This window comes from Chiloscyllium plagiosum, unplaced genomic scaffold, assembly GCF_037043375.1.
Source record: "Chiloscyllium plagiosum isolate Xiang-an unplaced genomic scaffold, Cpla_swu_hap1 HiC_scaffold_4, whole genome shotgun sequence".
In the NCBI taxonomy this organism is placed as follows: domain Eukaryota; kingdom Metazoa; phylum Chordata; class Chondrichthyes; order Orectolobiformes; family Hemiscylliidae; genus Chiloscyllium; species Chiloscyllium plagiosum.
The window spans coordinates 36,074,178-36,095,285 of NW_028270142.1; the positions used below are offsets into that span (position 1 = coordinate 36,074,178).

Genomic DNA, 21,108 nt, shown 5'->3' on the forward strand with positions numbered 1-21,108 from the left:
CTTAAAAACAAAAGCAGGGCAACTTATGAGTGGCATGGTGGCTCAGTGGTTAGCACTGCTCTCTCACAGCACCAGGGACCCAGGTTCAATTCCCACCTTGGGCAGCTATTTGCACATTCTCCCCATGTGTGTGTGTGTTTCCTCTCACAATCCAAATTGGCAATGCTAAATTGTCCCATAGTGTTAGGTGCATTAGTCAGGGGTAAGTGTAGGGTAGGGGAATGGGTATGGGTGGGTTACTCTTTGAGAGAAAGTGAGGTCTGCAGGTGCTGGAGATCAGAGCTGAAAATGTGTTGCTGGAAAAGCGCAGCAGGTCAGGCAGCATCCAGGAAACAGGAGAATCGACGTTTCGGGCATAAGCCTTCTTCAGGAAGGGTCAGTGGAGGGTGACTCTTTGGAGGGTCAGTGAGGACTTTTTGGGCCGAAGGGCCTGTTTCCATACTGTAGGATATCTAATCTAATTGTCACTTTAGCAATGCAGACAGACGCTTTGTGGACTTGAATTAAACTGACAGTGTTATACAAATATGTATTTCAAAGACAGAGCTGCTCAGAGGGTATCAAGGCACCTCTGTTTAGCTATTGACATGATATGCATGTCTGATTTCTCTTTGTCCCTTTGTTACTGCTTCTCCTCCATAAGATATGCCCATGAAAGTTACTACACTTTTTCCAGACATACTCTCTGCACATTCGGAAAATGGGAATGATGGTTACCTTATGGAGATTATAGCACTGTTGGAACTGTGGGAGGTCAAATGTTAGTGTTACTGTGAAAACTTGAGTCTGGATTGAAAGAGTTTCTGTGAAGTCAGAAATCAGCAAGCAAAGTTTGGGGCACCCTCAGAGTTCACAAGCTGTTCACTTCTGCTGGAATCATGTTAATTTAGGGAGCAAATGTATCTGTTCTCTATCAGCCTAACTCGTCCAGAGTGCAGTAGTGATGTTGCAAGCAAGGCTTTCCTGGATATAGTGTCAGCAAGTGACTAGTACTTGATAAATTAACACTGCAATGTTTGATTCCTTCAGTCACTTTTAGTACAATAATGTGGAGCCAAGGGAACCACATATTTTTGAAATGGCGTGGAGGAGCTGGTGTTGGACTGGGGTGGACAAAGTTAAAAATCATACAACACCAGGTTATAGTCCAACAGGTTTATCTGGAAGCACTAGCTTTCAGAGTGCTGCTCCTTCATCAGGTAACTGTCCTGTCATCAGCTACCTAATGCAGGAGCAGTGCTCCAAAAGCCAGTGCTTCCAAATAAACCTATTGGACTATAATCTGGTGTTGTACGATTTTTAACTAGATTTTTCAAAGGCATTATGCCAATGCATTGTTCTTTTCACTGTCATAGAGTGTTGCAGATTGGAATGTAATTCAGCGTCAATGTTAGATTTTTCTTTGTTTCCAATTGTCCCACAGATTATTACACCGAGGGAGAAAAAACTTGCATTTATACAGTGATTTTTAATATTAACAGAAATCTCCACATTGTTAAACACTAATGCATTCATTTTGAAATGAAGACACTCTTGTTCTGTAGGCAAACACAACAGCAGATTGCATTCAGCAAGGTCTTTCATACAACAACTCAGTAGATAGCTATGTAGTTTATGCTGATGTCACATGAGAGATTGTAATGGCTGTATTGCCACGCAGACAGCATTTGACACCTCAACGAGCAGTGCCCAATGCATACTCTCTTATTCTTCAGAGAAGATTATGTTCTCAAGCCTTGACCTGAAACTCGAATCCTTCTCTCAGAAGTGAGCCTTCTATATTAGTGAGCCAAGTGTGAAACCTAGTAAATAAACAGAATTAAAAGTTGCAAAACTAATATTAATTGACGAATTTTGACTTTATGAACTGACTAGATATTAACATCTGGGTAAATGTCAAAAACAAAAGCTAAATATGTAACTCTCATGAATAACCTCCAATGGTTCATGTGCATGTCCAGATGTGATGGCACAATCCTTCCTCCATCACTGTCTTTTTGAGTAAATCTCAGCATCTTTAAATTAAGTATTGGAAAATAGTTTATTATCATAAGAAACACTTAACCTAATCCTATATAAATAAAACACATAAGTCGTGGATAGTGGGTTGCCAAGAAAAATAGACAAGTAGCCAAGTGTTATTGATACATTGCTGAGATTCTCTGAAAACTTGGCCCACTTCTGTTTGTACTACTCTTTGTTCTTGCGATACTGCTCCGCCAAGATATACAGACATGGCATGACAAGCATGGGTCTGCAGGCGTGCTCCAAGTGTGCCAGCTATTCTGAAACTGAGAAGCTTGTGCTCATTCAGTAAACATAATGGAAGAAACATAGAGTCCGATTCAAATCAGGAGTATCTATTGCTTTTGGCGGAAAGAAAATTCCACTTAAAAGTGTAAGCACAACTGTGTTCTGGAAAAGACTGACTGAACAACAGCTAATTGTTGCTATTATTACTTCCTCTTTTTGACTGCATATATTCATTGAAACTTACTCAGCCTGTTGGTCTTGGCAAATCCATTTTGTTGATTCCCATTCACTGGTGACCACTATCTTTGAACCCATGTGATGAAGTACCAAGAGTTCCTAGCAGAGCAAATAGAAAGCCCATCTAAAAGCACAAGAACATGAAAATGTAAGAATACAGGAATAGGAGCCAGAGTAGACCATACGGTCTTTTGAATCAGCTCCAACATTCATTTATGATCATGACAGATCTTTGGCTTCGACACCACTTTCCTGCCCACTCCTAAAATCCCTTGATTCTAAAAAAGACCAAGTATTAGTCTGTCTCTGATATAAATATATGCAGTGATAGAGCCAAAACCAGGTAAGGTTCCATTAAATTGGAAAATAGTGAATGTAAGCCCTTTATTCAAAAAGGGAGGGAACCACAAAGCAGGAAACTGTAATCCAGTTCACTTAACATTTCCCATGATGTAAGTGTTCCAGACTACTGTTAAAGACATTACAGCAGATAACTTAGAAACATTCAAGGTGATCAGGCAGTCAGCATAGTTTTGTGAAAGGGAAATAAAGTTTGACCAGTTTATTGGAGTTCCTTGAGGAAGTAGGTATACGATGAATTAAGGAGAACTGGTGGATGTACTGTACACTGATTTCCAGAAGGCATCTAATAAGATTCCACCTCAAAGGTCATTGTGAAAATAAAAGCTTGCAGTGTGGGAGTTAGCAAATCAGAAAGGATAGAAGATTGACTAGTTCATAAGAAACAGTGTGCATAAATGTGTCATTTTCTGTTTGGAAAAGTGGTGCTCCACAGGGATTAGTGCTGGGTCTCAACTTGTTATAGTATATAAATGAATTGGATGAAGGGACATAGAGAGTTGTCAAATTTGTTGCTGATGCAAATAAAGATGGGAAAGTAAATCATGAAGAGGATATAAGGAGGTTGTAAAAGGATATGTACATAGATTAACTGAGAGGACAAAGATAAAGTAATTGGATCAGATGGCAATGGAGCTGAACCAGTAATCTGGAACCCCAAGTTCTGGGAACATAGATTCAAATCTCACTATGGCAATCTAGAACTACAAGCTAGTCTGATGGCATCCATTATAACCAGATTTGTTTGTGTTAAAAATAATCTTGTACTAAATCTTTAGAGAAGAAAATCAGTTGTGCTTACGTGGTCTGGCCTATATATACCTCCTTGTCCATAATAATGCAATTGACTGTTATCATCTCTCTGAAGTGGCCAAGAAAGCCAATCATTTTAAGAGTGACTGGCAAGGTACGACAAATACTTGTTTTGCCAATGACACCCACATCCCATTCAAGAAAAATAAATTTGGACTCTCACAAGCATCCACAAACAACAATGTGATTATAACTGATATAACCTGTTTTTGTGATGTTGATTGAGGGATAAATATCAGCTGGGGTATTCTTTTAACATTTATTTCATTGGGCCTCAGTTTACCAGCTTGTATGAAAAAACCACACCTCAAACTGTTGCAGAATTTCTTGGCATTTAAAAATTAGCTTTTTTTTTGTGCTCAAATGCTAAATATGATTTAAATCTACAGGTTTCTGAGATTGCTAACAACTGAGTTACAGCTGGCAAAGTTTTGTTTCTCTTGTTAGTTCTTTTCCACAGACCCATTATGGCAGATATGTCCTTCAGGATTCAGTCAGTAATGCAGATGCTGGGCCATTCATGATGATATGTTGAAATATCTCATCCTGAATATAAACTGGGCCCTTATCATCAAAATGGTGTTCGACATTGAGGAATACCCCAATGCATTAACTGTGGGTAGGCGGTCAGCTGTAACACCAATGGTTTTTCGTGCTTCCTTGGTGATATGAAACTTCATGAGTATTGGTGCAATGTTGACAATTTGAAGACTCCCTAGTCACCACCTCCTGGACTGTGTACAACTAGACTGGGTGTATCGACAGATACAAATCAAGAAATTGGCCTGTTGGATGCGTGATATTATTCTGAGAGTATGACTAAACTGCGCTAATCTGGGTGGCAGTTTTTTCAATTTTGTTACAAGTCACCTGGTGAGGTGAAATTTGTAAAGTTCATTGGGCAGAATGCACTTTTGTTATGTCCTGTGCCTAGGTGATTCATCAACTTTTGGTAAACTGTGTGCAATTCTGATCTCCCTTCAATAGGAAGGATGTTGTGAAACTTGAAAGGGTTCAGAAAAGATTTATAAGGATGTTGCCAGGGTTGGAGGGTTTGATCTATAGAGGGAGACTGAACAGGTTGGGCCTATTTTCCCTGGAGTGTCAGAGGGCTGATCTTGTAGAGGTTTATAAAACCATGAGGGACGTGGATAGGATAAATAGACAAGGTCTTTTCCCAGGGATGGGGGAATCCAGAACTGGACAGCATAGGTTTAAGGTGAGAGGGGAACAATTCAAAAGAAACCTGAGGGGCAACCTTTTCACATAGAGGGTGGTGCGTGTATGCAATGAGCTGTGTAGAAGTAGTGGGGGTTGTATTATTATAACATTTAAAATGCATCTGGATGGGTATATGAATAGGAAGGGTTTAGATGGATATGGGCCAACTGCTGGCAAGTGGGACTAGACTAATTTAGGATATCTGATCAGCATGGAAGAGTTGGACCGAAGGGTCGGTTTCCATGCTGTACATCTCTGGCTCTAAGTTGTTCTTATTAGAAATTTTGTCACAGTTTAGTACAACTGACAGACTTGGTGGGCCATTTCAGAAGACAACCACATTATTGCAATTAGGAAAAAGTGAGGACTGCAGATGCTGGAGCTCAGAGTCGAGAGTGTATTGCTGGAAAAGCACAGCAGGTCAGGCAGCATCTGAGGATCAGGAGAATCAATGTTTCGGGCATAAGCCCTTCATCAGGAATCCTGATGAAGGGCTTATGCCCGAAACGTCGATTCTCCTGCTCCTCGGATGCTGCCTGACCTGCTGTACTTTTCCAGCACTACACTCTCAACATTGTTGCAGTTCTAGAGTCACACAAATGCTTGACCAGACAACAACAATTGATAGCCTTCCCTGAGAGGCAGTAACAGCTACAATGGATTCTCATGACCATCCATTATTTTCATAGTCATTGCTACCCATACTTACAGTTCAAGATTTAAGTTTTATCGAATGAATTTAATTGGGGCCAAAATGTTTTGAAATTCCCTGAAAAGCTGATAAGATAATACATAATGTATCCTTCATTGTCATTGCAGGAGGGCCAAGTTATTTGGTATCAGTACTTTTACAACATCCACCAATAATAATTACAAATTGTAAACTTTCACATAGTTGAAAGAAGTGTATTGGTACAGTAAACCTCCTCTAAGGTGATGAATGGTAGTCTGTCACCACATCTCCAAGTTAAAATTCTATTGATGGATGATTAGATAATTTGGGAAAGGTGCTTAATGAACATCTCAAAGCAATGGATTGAAACATTGAAGAAAATTGGTTTACACTCTTCTGGTAAATACATAGAACTGTGTTGTCTATTCTTTTGGCTGATGCTGAATCCTGAAAAGACATGAAAATTATTGTAAAAAATAGAAACGTGAGTATTTTGTTGTAGTCTTTGGAATTCTCTAACATACTTTACAGGTTATAAAAAATATTGATACCTAGGAATTCTGTTCAGGTAAGCTAGGAATCTAGTTGACGTAGTGAACAAAAAAGAACCATGTTACACCTTTTGATACTGCTTTGAATCCTTCCCTTAAAATTGATCATTAGAACAGGAAAGCAACTGCTGGTTGTGAAAATCGGAAAATCCAGAGGAAAAGTTGTTTCCCTCTAAAAAGAAAGATTTGCATTTATTTAGCACTTTCCATGATCAGTGGACATCACAAGCACTTTACAACTGATAAATTTTCTATTGAAGTGCAGTCAGTGCTGTGAAAAGGAAACAAAAGTAGCCAAGTTGCACATGGCAAATTCCTACACAAACGCCAAAGTGATATAAGACAAGCTAATTAGCTTCTGTAATGTTGATTCCAGATAAATATCAATCAGGTCACGAAGGTTCACACCACAGCTGTTCTTCGGAGTTGTACTTTCACATCTATTTGAGGTAGGTAGGACTTTGGATTAAAATCCCATCTGAGATACAGCATTTCTGATGGTGCTGCACTTCCTCAGTACTGCACTGGAATGTTAGGGCTGCAGCCTCCATATTGGATCTTTGTGCCGATTTCACTGTTCCATGTTTGTGAAAAGGTTAGTTACCCACAACCCACAAAGGAGAGAAATCTCTGATTTATTTGGTTTCATGTTGAGAATGTTTCTTTTTATATTTTTACTCCTTTTCAGAGCTCGTCCGGTTATTACCCTGGAGATCTCCATTCTACTTCCTGACTCCATTAACATCACAGCTCCACAGTGCCATGATGGCATACAGCCAGTCAACTGTCTAAATGTCACCACTTGTTTCCGTTTTCATGGCAAGCAGGTCCCGGGTGAAATAGGTAACAGTCTGACGATTACTTTCTTTGTGATGCTCAGTTTTTCTTTGGTACTATGAATGTTTCCCAGGTTGACGAAGCAACGAGTTAACGGAAACATGGCCGTTTCTGCTTGACTGAATTAAGATTGAATGACTCTATTTCTTTGTTTTCCAACTGATTTCCCATCCACTTACAGAATGGCAGGGATAAAATAACTGACTGGTCTTTGCAAACCATCCTGACAGGAGTAAATATCCGATTCCAAAAAACATTGATACTATGGTTAGAGTTGCAATTCAATGAAAATTTAAAATTGTTGGACTAATTTGTAATCATTGGGAATTTAATTAAGCTAGAGAATCTAACCATGTGCTGTCTCTTTTAAAAGTTTTAAAATTATTTAAAATTTGGAAATACTGTTCAATTTGTACATGTCAGGTATGAATGTTTAGCGCTGATGCTTAAGCCAGATTTACTTTTTTTTCCTTTTTCATTAAAAGGATGAGTGACTGTCAAAATAAAATTAGAATAATATACAAGCACACTAAGTATTTGCTCCTAAAATGCACAAATCATAAAATGTACTCCAGTATGTACTGATTTGTGATTTAGATGCTATGATTAAGAATTTGTAAGCTTTAGTGTATGAAGAACATGAATCAGTGTTGAAATAAGATCTTAAACTTTGACTTGTTGTCCATATACTATTTTTAAATCAGTACCTTGAAACAAATAAAATTACCTTGTTCAATAATCCTCACACAACACTGAGGTTGAGTAAAATGTGAACAATTTATAAGACTTGAATAAAATCAGTAATTAGGAGTTAGCCAAACAAGCAGCATTTCCATAAATCCAAAGTCCAAAATGTGCAGGTTAGGTGGATCGGCCATGCTAAATTATCCCATAGTGTTCGGGAATGTGCAGTCTAGGTGTTAACCAAAGTGTGAGGTTATGTGGATAGGGTGGGTTGCTTTTTGGAAGGTTGGTGCAGACGTGATGAGCTGAATGGCCTGTATCTGCACTGTGAGGATTCTATGGTTTTATGAAATCATATCAATCCTGGTAGGAATGGTTGTTCCATTTATAATTTTTAACATGTATGAAACATTTAAGTTTCATACCATCCTGTCAAACTGGGGTCTCATTTTGTTTTATAATTCATAACTAGGGAGGGTGGAGTGCTTCAACATAAAATTGTATTTTTCTCCATCCCATTATTAGTTTTGGCCTGCCTCTTTATCAGGGATGTAAAGATTTGGAGAAAGACCATGGGAAAATGAAGAATGGTCAGGAACATGTATTTGGACTGGAGCAGAGTCCGATCAATGGCTACATCGATGTTGTTATTTCAGTGAAATTGTGACTAAACTTGATTTACTTGTCATGATTCCGTATCTCAAATGCTATAACCTAACCCATTGATCTCAGTTTTGAGATTTTCAGTTGATCTTGCATAAACAGTTTTTTGGGGAGACTGTTCCAGATTTCCTTTAATTGCTCCTTGTGCGAAGAAACACTTCCTGACAACACTCCTGAATGACAAAGCTCTTATTGTAAAGTTAGGCCTCTACATTCTAAACTCTTCTATCAGAGAATCATTTCATTCCATCTACGTTAACAAGCCCTTTGATTATCTGAAAGAACTCAATTGCAAAATCTTCTAGATGCAAAAGAAATTTCACCTGCCCTGATAATTTAACCATCTTAGTCCTGTTATTACTCATGTGAATCTGCACTACATGTGACCCCAAGCCAATATGTCTACCCTCAGGTTTTATACAGAACCCTGAACTAACGCAGGACTCAAAATGTGATCCAACCTGAGATTTATATAATTACAATCAGGCTTTGTATTCAAATTCTCTTAAGGTCTCACCCCACCTTTTGAAATTGAGCTCATGTATCCCTGTTTGGACCAAGACTAAATATAGAAACATAGAAAATAGGAGCAGGAGTGGGCCATTCAACTGTTTGGGCCTGCTCAACATTCAATATGATCCATTCCTGCTTTGCATACCCTTTGATCCATTTAGCCTGAAGAAGAATATCTCAACTTCTTGAAAAAATTCAACATTTTGGCCTCGACTGCTTTTAGTCACAGGGAATTCTACACGATTGCGAATCTCTGGGTGAAAAAAAGTCTTCTCATCTCAGCCCTAATGGCCTCTCCTGTATCCTTAGACTTTGACCCTGGTTCTGGACTGCTGGTAATCAGATAGATCCTTCCTACGTTTATCAAGAATTATTGGACCATACAGTCCAGAAGAGGCCTTTCGGCCCATGTCTGCCGTGACAAGATCTACTCTAAATCTACACTCATGCCACTTTCCAGGACTTGGATGAATACTTGAAATGACCTGACACTCAAGCCTATGGACCAAAGACTTTTTGAAGATTTTGTGGTTTCCCACCTCTACTGCCTTCCCAGACATTCCAGATTCCAGAAACTGCATTCTAGATTCCCACCACCTTTTAAACCTCCTGCCTTTCACCTTAAAATTGTGCATCCTTATTACTGACTGTTCAACTGAGCAGTTTCCCATCCACCGTATTCATTAGTGGGCGGCACGGTGGCACAGCGGTTAGCACTGCTGCCTCCCAGCGCCAGAGACCTGGGTTCAATTCCTGCCTCAGGCGATTAACTGTGTGGAGTTTGCACGTTCTCCCCATGTCTGCGTGGGTTTCCTCCGGGTGCTCTGGTTTCCTCCCACAGTCCAAAGATGTGCAGGTCAGGTGAATTGGCCATGCTAAATTGCCCATAGTGTTAGGTAAGGGGTAAACGTAGGGGTATGGGTGGGTTGCGCTTCGGCGGGGCGGTGTGGACTTGTTGGGCCGAAGGGCCTGTTTCCACACTGTAAGTAATCTAATCTAATCATATCCCTCCTTGTTTTATATGCCTCACTTAGGTCCCTTCTCCACCTTCTCTGCTGTAAAGAACACAACCTGAGGTTATCTGGCCTCTCTTCTTTGCTAAATTGCTCTAGCCCAGAAACATCCTGTTGAACCTTTTCTGTAGTTGCAACCTTCCTATAGTGCACTGACCAGAACTGTACACAGTACTTCAGTTGTAGCCTAACCAAAGATTTTTTACAGCTCCAACATTAACTACTTGCTCTTACAATACATGTTGTGGGTGATAAAAGCAAGTGCCCCATGTGCCTTCGTAACCACTCTATTAATCCATCCTGCTGTTTTCAGGGATCTGTGGTCAAGCATCCCAAGATTCCTCTGTAACTCTGAGCTGTTTAATATCATTCCATTCATTGAATATGCCCTTGTCTTGTTCCTTCTTCCAAAGTGCATCACCTCACACTTAGCCCTGTTAAATTCCATCTACCACTGATCTGCCAATCTGACCAATCCATCCATATCCTCCTCTAACCAAAGACCTTTTTTCCTCCCTGTCAACTACTCTGTAAACTTGCTTATCATTTATATATATCACAGCCCAGTGCTGATCCCTGCGGTATATCATTGGATGCTGGCCTCCAAACATACAAACAACTTTCAACCACCATCCTCTGTGTTTTACCACGAAGCTAATTTTGGATTCAACTTGCCAAGTTACGCTGGATCCCATGTGCTTTTACCCTCTTTATAGGTCTCCCATATGGGACCTTGTCAAAGACTTGCTGAAATCAATAAAAAGTACAACTGCACTACTCATATCTACATACCTGGTTGCCACCTCAGAAAATTCAATTAGATTTGTTCTGCATAACATCCCACTGACAAAGCCCTGTTGGCTGTCCCTGATCAAACTTTGTCTCTCCACATTGAGATTAATTCTTTCCTTCCGAATTTTCTTCAATATTTCCACATCACTGATGTGAGACTCACTGGTCTGTGATTCCCTGGTTTAGCTTGCCCTTGAAAAGTGGACCCACATCAGCTGTCACCCAGTCCTCTGGCACCTCTCCGTGGCTAGACAGAAATTAAAAATTTGGATCAGAACCCCTTTAATTTACTCCCTCATCTCCCACAATAGCCTGGGATACAGTTGATCCAGATCTCAGGATTTGTCCACTTTTAAGCCTGCCAAAATGTCCAATATTCCTCAGTCATGACATCAAACTGCTCAAAACCCCTCAGTCCCTCTTCCTGAATTCTGTACCGACATCCTCCTCCTCCAAAGTGAGGACAAATGTGAAATATTCATTTAATACCCTCCATGCACAAATTGCTCCTAATGGACCTGACTCTTTCCATGGTTAAGCTCTTCCCCCTGCTAAACTTATTGAATATCTTGGGATTCTCCTTTATTTTATCTGTCAGTGCTTTTTCATGCCACCTCTATGTTTTCCTAATTGCTTTCTTAATTCACCTCTGCACTTTCCATACTCCACTTGGGCTTCCATTGATTTGCTCCCTTTGTACCTGTTATAACACACACACACACACATACATTGTTTGTAGACCATCTTTTACCTTTCCCATAACAAATTTAAAATGGCGTTATGATCACTACCACTAAAATTATCTTCCATTGCCACCTGTCCTGTCCTGCACCGCACTGTCCCTTATTAGACCTTCTACATGTTACCTGTGTCATTCTACTTGTTAGAAATTTATAGATTTCAGTGCGAACACCCCTTTCCCCCACCCTCCTCATTTTTGTAAACTCCAGTGAATATAATCCTAACTGATTCAGTCTCTCTTCATACGACCATCCTGCCATTCCAAGGATTGGTCTGGTAAAACTTTGTTGCACTCCTTCCATGCACAGAACATCCTTCCTCAGATAAGGAGACCAAAACTGCACACACTACTCCAAGTATGGTCTTAACAAGGCCCTGTACAATTGTAGCAAGATATCCTTGCTCTAGTGCTTGAATCGTCTCAGAATGAAATCCAACATAACTGTTTGCTTTCTTCACTACATGCTTACTTTCAGGGACAGATGTACAAGGACACCCAGGTCTCATTACACCTCTCCCTTTCCCAATCTACCACTTTGAGATAATCTGCCTTCCTGTTTTTGCTACCAAAATAGCTAACTTAATGTGGTCAAGACCTAAGTAACCATATTGGAACTGAACATCAGTGAGCAGACCAATTGATGAACCCTTCCAACACACTGCCAGAGATCAAGCTGGACTGGTAGGGGATAATGGGCTGAGATTTGTTCTATTTCACAGTCAGGTAGATGCCAATGAACATTATGGTGTAGCTTATGATGGAGCTTAGCATTTCAGTACTTGGCTAGAATGTGGTCTGGCAGGTCAGGCAACATCCAAGGAGCAGGAGAATCGATGTTGATTCTCCTGCTTCTTGGATGCTGCCTGACCTGCTGTGCTTTTCCAGCAACACATTTTCAGCTCTGAACTCCAGCATCTGCAGTCCTCACTTTCTCCTAGAATGTGGTCTGGGCCCATAACCTTTACAGTACCTGGTGCCTTGAGCCATTTCTTGATACCACATAGTTTTCAGCCAAATCGACTCAATCTAACACCTGTGATGCTAGAGACCTCAGGAATAGGCCAAGATGGATCGCCCTCTTGGCATTTCTGGCTGAAGATTGGTGCATCTTTTCCCCATTCCTTAATCATGTTTAGCCTGATGTCATGAAATTTCGTGCAGTACAAAGACAATGTTGAGGACTCTCAGGGCAGTTCCTTCCCAGTTGTATCCCTCAATGTCACCACATCTTCTCAGTCTTTGCTGTCTGCCAGGTTGGATCATATGCAGGGATGGTGATGGTGGTGGCTGAGATGTTGTTCGTTTGAGTGATGATTCTGTGAGAATGACTGACTATGTCAGGCTTTTTTTTGACTCTTAACTGTCCTCTGGGCAACTAGGAATGGGCAATAAATGCTGGCCTAGCCAGTGATTCCCTCATCTCATGAATGAATTTTAAAATAAGTTTTTTGTCTTCTCCCTAGTGTCCTGTGTTTTTTTTTCTTGCTCACAAACTTTTGAGGAAGAAAGGAATAAAAAGTTAGTGGTGGATTTAGATATGAAAAGGTGGGAAAAGGCGCAACAAGATTCCAAACACCTGCATAGTCCACTTGGAACAAGTGGCCCATTTCTGTGCTAGAAAGTAGTCACCGTATTCCAACTGGACCATAGGGCTTCTCTCTCATTAGAGAGGTATGACTGTTGGTGGTTTAACCTCAGGGCTACCATACCTTAGGAGGGTGGGGGGGGAGGTTGAGAAGGAGAGTTCTTCTTGGTACCTCAACAGTTGCAGGAATTGAACCCACACTGTTGGCGCCACTCTGCATCATAAACCAGCCATCAAGCTAACTGACCCATTTGGGCTATATATCCTACCTAATTCTGTGCAACAAGGAAAAGAACAGACCTACATAATACTGTAATGGTGTTGTACACCCAGTGCATTTGTAGATTGTGCGTATCATGGAGTGGTTTGATTAGATTAGATTACTTACAGTGTGGAAACAGGCCCTTCGCCCCAACAAGTGTAACCCTGCCGAAGTATAACCCACCCAAACCCATTCTCCTACGTTTACCCCTTCACCTAACACTACGGGCAATTTAGCATCGCCAATTCACCTAACCTGCACATTTTTGGATTGTGGGAGGAAACCGGAGCACCCGGAGGAAACCCACGCAGACACTGGGAGAATGTGCAAACTCCACACAGAGTCGCGGTGGGCGGCACGGTGGCACAGTGGTTAGCACTGCTGCCTCACAGCGCCAGAGACCATGGTTCAATTCCCGACTTAGGCGACTGACTGTGTGGAGTTTGCACATTCTCCTCGTGTCTGCGTGGGTTTCCTCCGGGAGCTCCGGTTTCCTCCTACAGTCCAAAGATGTGCAGGTCAGGTGAATTGGCCATGCTAAATTGCCCGTAGTGTTAGGTTAAAGGGGTAAATGTAGGGGTATGGGTGGGTTGCGCTTCGGCGGGTCGGTGTGGACTTGGTTGGGCCGAAGGGCCTGTTTCCACACTGTAAGTAATCTAATCTAATCTGTAAGTAATCTAATCTAATCTAATCGCCTGAGGCGGGAATTGAACCCGGGTCTCTGGTGCTGTGAGACAGCAGTGCTAACCACTGTGCCACTGTGCCGCCCGCGGTGGTATGACAACAAGGATTTGGAGGAGTAGCAAATGTGGGCAGATGAAAATATGAAGTAGTATGTGGAATGATGAGATAGAATAGACTTAAATGGCAGAGTGAAATGGGTTGGAGTTATAGTGACGAGCACAGCACGCAGTAGGTGAGGGTATTTGCCTTTTCTGACCTGGTTAGGTTATTAAATTGCTTCTTGCACTGAATTTAGAAGTAAGTCCAAATTCTCCTGCTGATCTTCAGGACCCCATAAAAAGTTATGCTTTTTATTTGGCAACTGTTACACAATCACGATAACTCAGAAGTCAAGCAATAATGTGGGGACTTCAGCAAAATGTGACTGAACAGTGCAGTGAACATACAATCGGGTTAACTCTTTGACATCAGATTCCCAGCATACCTCTTCATTAATATCAGGGCCATTGTTCCAGAAAACTGTCTCAGAAACAGGAAACTCATTACCTTTGGTACCAAAGGTATTCTGTTACTCCCAGTCTACTTGAAATTAAAGTATTCCATTGTCGCCACACTATTTTTGCAAGGTGTTTCTTTGATCTTTGTACATATCTCACAACATCAACACTGCTGCCTGTAGTAAACCCCTAGCAAAGTCTTACATTTGTTTTTTATTTATTCAGTTGTATTCTCTCTTGCTGATAACCTCTTTCACTAATATTATGTTAGTGCGTTCTTTTATCAACATTGCTATGTCTCTTCCTTTTCCAATCTTTGTTCTTTTTTCCAGGCTATCTCGTCTAGAGTATTTATCTTTTATTCATTTCCATTGTAGTCAGGTCTCAGTGATAATTAATACATTATACCCTTGAAACTAGATTTCTGCTACTATTAAGCTATTTCTATTGTACGTAAATATGTATATAAAACTTTTACTAGGGTAAATGACCTTAAATATATAAATAAAACTTTTAATTGGGTAAATGACTGCTTTTTATCCTTGCTGCTATTATTCTCTTACATGTTAACTTTTTGCACCATTGCTTTTCATTACTCCTGTTCTTATAAGTATTTTGTTATTTACATTTTTTCCTGAACTGAAAAGTATGCACAATGGACCTTCTAAAAGCCTCCTAAAAGTTACTATATAACAACCTTATTAGTAAGGTCAGAAAACAGAGTCCAGATACAAACAGCAGAATGCATGGCATACTGGTGAGAAAGTAGAGAATAGTGTTGTTTAAAAACCTTTAATCATCCAGGATAGGGAATCACTGGGATCAGTGCTGGATCAGTCTAATGTTACTCATCATTCACACAAATGATTTGGACTTGGGTAAGAAATATGATATCACTGTGTCGATGACATCAAGTTGGATGGTATGGATAACATTGAGAAAAAATGACAAAACACAAAAAGATATTCATTCGCTTCATTTGCCATTCGTAAATGGCAAAATACTTCAGTGGAAATAAATGAGAGTTGTGTTTCGGTCAGAGAAATGAGGAGGTCATCTACTTTGGGGAAATATGAATTTAAGTGGTGGAGGCTGGTACAATTGCAACATTTAAGCAGCATTTGGATGGGTATATGAATAGGAAGGGTTTGGAGGGATATGGGCCAGGTGCTGGCAGGTGGGACTAGATTGGGTTGGGATATCTGGTCGGCATAGACGGGTTGGACCGAAGGGTCTGTTTCCATGCTGTACATCTCTATGACGCCAAATGTGTTGGAGGCACAACAGCTAAAAAAAAGAGATTCACAAGTTATTAAAAGTAGTAGTGAAGGCTAAAGAAGCATTCTGGTTAATTTATACAATTCAGTCACATAACAGAGAAGGAGCAGAGTCAGTCCACTCTGTCTGTGCTGACTTTTTGTTAGAATTGCCAATAGACCCACCTCTGTGGTCTTGCACATTAAGTCTGTAAATTTTCCTCCTTTATTAGGTATGAATTTTCATTTGAAAGAGTATTTTTACTGGAACAGAATTAAAAACAGACAAGTTGTCCTAAAATTGTCAAATGAGTACTGTGTTTAAATCTGGTTTCCATATTACAAAATGTATTGCAGTATTGAGTAAACAGCAAGATCTGATTTACAAGAATGATTTCAGAAAGTGTGGATACAACTATCAGTAAAAACTGAACAGGCTAAGACTTTTTTAAACCATAAGAACTAGGAACAGAAGTAAGCTTTTTGGCTCATCAAGCCTGCATTGCCATTCAATTGTATCATGGCTCTGACATTCCTCACATCCACTTTCTTGTCCTTTCCCCATAATACTTGATTCTCCTACTGATCCAGAATCTATTTATCTTAGCCTTAAGTATATACCAGGAGTCTGCCCCCACAGCTTTCTGAAGCATGGAGTTCCAAAGACACTCACCCCTTTGAGCAATGAAGTTCTCCTTCTCTGTCTTAAAATAGCATGGCACAGTGGCTCAGTGGTTAGCACTGCTGCCTCACAGTGCCAGGGGCCCAGGTTTGATTCCAGCCTTGGGTGACAGTCTGTGTAGGGTTTGTACATGCTCCCCGTGTCTGTGTGGGTTTCCTCCAGGTCCTCTGGTTTCCTCTCATAATTCAAACATGTGCGGGTTAGGTTAATTGGCCATGATAAGTTGCCCATAATGTTCAGGGATGTGTAGGCAAAGTGTGTTAATCAGGGGTAAATGTAGAGTAATAGGTTGGGCCAAAGGGCCTATTTCCATACTGTAGGGATTCTACTCTATGAAATTGGTGCCCTTTATTCTAAAATTATATCCTCCAATTGTAGACCCTCTGAGGGGAAACATCTTCTCAGCCCCTTAAGAATCATACATGATTTAATAAGATCACCTCTCATTCTTCTAAACTCCAGTGAGTAGAGTCCCACCCTGTTCAACCTTTGCTCATAAGATAATTCCTCCTTTTGAAGGATCATCGTAATGAATCTTCTCTGAACTACCTCCAATGAAATGATACCTTTCCTTAAATATGGGGACTAAAACTGCTCATAGTACACCAGCACATTGTACAGTTGCAGTAAGATTTCCCTACTAAGAAATAGACTGATTGTAGTCATATTTTTGAAGAAGTTTGATATGGCAGACATAGTGCGGATGTTTCCACTTCTGGGGAAGTCCATACGTATCGGACGGATGCCAATAAATGGAAAAGGAATTTAGGAGAAACCTCTTGGTGGTGGAAATGCGATACTCGATGCCACAGAGTAGTTAGATACCATATATGCATTGAAGCACACACCGGATCAGTACATGAGGGAGAAAGAGATTGATGATCTGTTGATGGAGAGAGATGAAGTATGGTAAAAGGAGACTCATGTGAAGCATAACCACTGAATGTGTTGAATTGTCTACTTATGTGCTGTAAAACTTTATCACGTACTTTCATTATCTTTAACACTTTTTATACACTAGGCTTTGCTTTCATTCCTTTTAACCTCATCTAATTTCCACTGTGGCTATTTAAAGTTGTTAGCCTTTCAAAAATACTGCCTGCATGGTTCTGGCTGGTTGGTTTATTCAATAACTAGTTTTGATGATTCTATAATACAAGTGTCATGATATTACATTAAGATATAAGAAAGTAATGTAACTTAGCTCCTAGGACTCCAAATAATTAGTTCTGGTTATCTGGTTGCTTGCCCAGCTGTGGAATCTGGACCATTCCAAGAATTCTAAGTTCTCAGATATTTTTTGCTGATGCTATTCAGCTGCCGTGGGTTGCACATGTGCATCCATTGGATCTGTAGGTGCTCCTTGTGACAGTTTCCCATGATCTTGTGTATTAGCTGCCTCAGCAATCTTTTAATGCTGTCAATTACTTTGGTTTGTAGATGTTTCAGCAACTGCATTTTTATTTACTTGGGTGTTATTTTGAAATTTCATCATTCCTTCACTTTGAGCTTTGACACATTCTATTTGTTCATTGACAGAAACAAGGCACGATTTCCTCTTCTTTCATTGGCTCTGCCTTTCAGGACTATTTAGTTTGAAACCATACAAATTAGCTTTGGGTTTTTACAATATCTTTCATATAATTAACTTTCAGCTACTTTTACTTTTATGAATATTTCTGAGTTGCGCTAATTCGTAGGACAGCTGTAGCTGACAAGCTAGCACTGTGACAGACATGACAGATCAAGTAGTCCCACACTATGCTGCAGTTTAGATATATATCTGATTTCTTAGAGCTAGAAGAACTGGATCATCACACATTAAGGCATGGATGTAACAAATCTGGCCCCAAGCTGCTGTCTGCAAACAGCCTCCAGAATATATATGTGCCGTGACTGCCTTACAAAAAATTAAATGCAAAGAACCAGAAGTAATCCCTAACCTACTTGCCGCAGGAATTCAAGCAGAGATTGTGGCTACTTGAAATTACTAGCAAGAAGAAGAATCCTCTGTTACGAGAAGAATAGAGCTTTATACTGGCAGAGGTGTGGGGGAGGGGTGATATGCAGCTAATGGTCCTTGTAGATGTTGAGGAACAATATAAAAAAGGCCACCCTACCAAACATATTCCACTTTATAATAAACACCCCTTTAATGAGTATTAAATAAATTACAGTTGCACACACATTAAAACACCTTCAGTTGTGCTACTGTCTGGAGAGAGGACCTTTATCTGAATGTAGTACCCTGTGCAGCTCTGTTAGTTCTGGATGCTCATTCATCTCGTCAGAAACATGTTACAGGAAACAGCTGGAAAATATAAAATTTGCTTGTAGGAAAACCAAACACAGCCCTGTTAAATCAGGGAACTCTAATTAAAACAAAAATAAAATGGAAAAATAAGACTTCTGATTTTATGAAAACTGTCATTTTACTTTTCTCCCTTGTGGTTATTGTGCTCGCCTCGTCCCTCAGCGTGAGAAAGTTACTCTGATAGGACACTATGGAAGCTGATATTTAGCCTAATGGTTTGTTGTGAACCTCCAAATAGTAAGTCGTGTTTGGAGATGCTGGTGTTGGACTGGGGTGTACAAAGTTAAAAATCACACAACACCAGGTTATAGAACCTGGTGTTGTGTGATTTTTAACCAAATAGTAAGTGTTTTCCTTGTTTCCATGTACACACACAGGAAAAGAAGGAGGCCATTTAGCCCCTCAAACCTGCTCCTCAATTTATTGAGATCAAGGCTGCTCCGTGATTTATTGCCAGCAAGCTGTTTCACCCTGTATTCCTTTATACTTTTGGCTGATCAGAATCACTGACCAAACACTGCTGTTTGCGAAGAGAGTTCCCAACAAACCTTTTCCCCTTTGCATGGAGAAGTATTTCCTTAATCCTCAGTCTGTAGAAATAGAAAAGCTGGAAATCTCGAGATAGGAGGCTGAGAGGAGAGATCGTTTATGAGATTCAAGGAAGAATCCGAAAACAATTCAACCTTATGAAGCAAGGTCAGAGCTAACATGGGGCCCAGAGACCCATTTATGAATGATAAATTCACTTCAAAGTCAACCAGATAGAGGGTACTAACATTGGATTATTCTGATAATTCATCAAGTTTAAAAACTGACTTATAATTAATACGTAATGAATAAAACAAAGGAACAAATGAGCAAAAAAAAAGGAGTAGAGCAAAGTAAAAGAATGGGAATTGAAACAGGTTAAAGAAAAGTTGCTAATTTTGACTTAACCATTATCCATTAGGTAAATACAAGGTGAAAGAGAGATAGCAGAGAATTTACTGCATTCGACTGTAGTGTGTGGGAGTTTGCAGAGAGTAATTGTTCCCACTACTGATCCATATTTTACCTTCTGAGGCTCTTCTGCACTGCCCTGCAAACCATTACAGAAACTTCTCCTTTTGAGGGGAATAGTCCAAAGCTGACTTGACTTTAGACACCACCCATACCTTGCCCAGTGCAGGTAGCCCTAACCCAAGGCAAGGACCCACTAAGGTGCGTCCATAGACTAACAAGCTATGTTAGTAACTGAATGAAACAACAGAGTGTCTTGTAGCCGGATTTATTGATGATGCAAGTATAGAAGGGAAAGCAAGATTTGAGGAGAGCACAAAGGGTCTGTATAGATAGTTTAAATGAGTTGCCAAAACATGAACAAATAGATAATAGTGTGAGAGTTTGTATGGTTCCACACTTTGGTGGAATAGAAAAGCAGAATATTTTTAAAATGAAAGCGACACTGCTCATTGTTGTTGTCCAGGGCAATCTGGATTTGCTTGGATGTGAATCACAGAATTCTAGTATGCAGGTACTGCAAGTAGTCAAGAAGGCAAATGGAACATTGGTATCAATTGTTAGGAGAATGTGGTATTCAAGTTGTGAAAGTGTACAGGACTTTGGTAAGACTGCAGCCAATGCACTACATACAGTTTTGTTTCCCTTACTTAGGGAGCAACATATTTGCATTGGAGACAGTTCAGAGAAATAAAGTTGATTTTTGGGATGATTGTCCTCTAAACAAAATGTTGAACAGATTGGGCCTGTACTAACTGTAGTTTAGAAGAATGAGAAGTGATCTTATTAAAGGATGTAAGATTTTGAGGAGGCTTGACAGAGTGGATATGGAAAAATGTTTCCCTTCATAGTAGAACCTAGAACGGTTACAAAATAAGAGGCCTCCGATCAAAGATAGTGAGAAAGAAAACATCTTCTCTCAGAGATTTGTTTTGAGTAGTTTCAAGGCAGCAAATGTTCTATTCCTGCTCCTATTTTAGAATTGAAAAAGCAGGTGTAGTCAAATTGGAACTTTATACAGCTACAGCATACGACTTGTAATCTTCTGTATTCTAGTCTTCGATATATATATAGAGAGAGAGCGAGAGAGAGACCAGGATTCCATTATCCATTTTAATTGCTTTGGATCCGTTTATATAACGTTAACCTGCATGCACATAACTGCAAAGTTTGTTTCACCTTTGTTGTATCTTGCTTTTTACCATTTAAAAAGCACTGCAATCTATTCTTTAAAGTCTAACTCGGGCAATCACACACTTGCCCATCTTGAAATTCATTTGTAATTTTGCCAATTTACTATTCTCTTACCTTTTTTGTAATTTATGTATTCATCTACTCTATTCATGTACAAATTATGTATCTTTCTATCCCATCATCTAAGCTGTTATTGATTAATCTGAATAGTTGAAGCTTTAACACAATCCTCTGAGACATCATTTGTTACATCTGGCTAGTTAGAGTACATGACCATTAACCC

General features: G+C 40.0%; 1 protein-coding gene across 1 annotated transcript in view; it reads left to right on the forward strand.

Annotated features, from left to right (window-relative positions):
• itga9 (integrin, alpha 9) overlaps positions 1-21,108 on the forward strand; it is a 389,627-nt gene that overhangs the window by 115,930 nt on the left and 252,589 nt on the right. Inside the window, exon 14 of the mRNA XM_043688825.2 lies at positions 6,797-6,951. Within this exon, the coding sequence (XP_043544760.2) occupies positions 6,797-6,951 (155 nt within the window). The remainder of the gene's footprint in view (positions 1-6,796; positions 6,952-21,108) is intronic.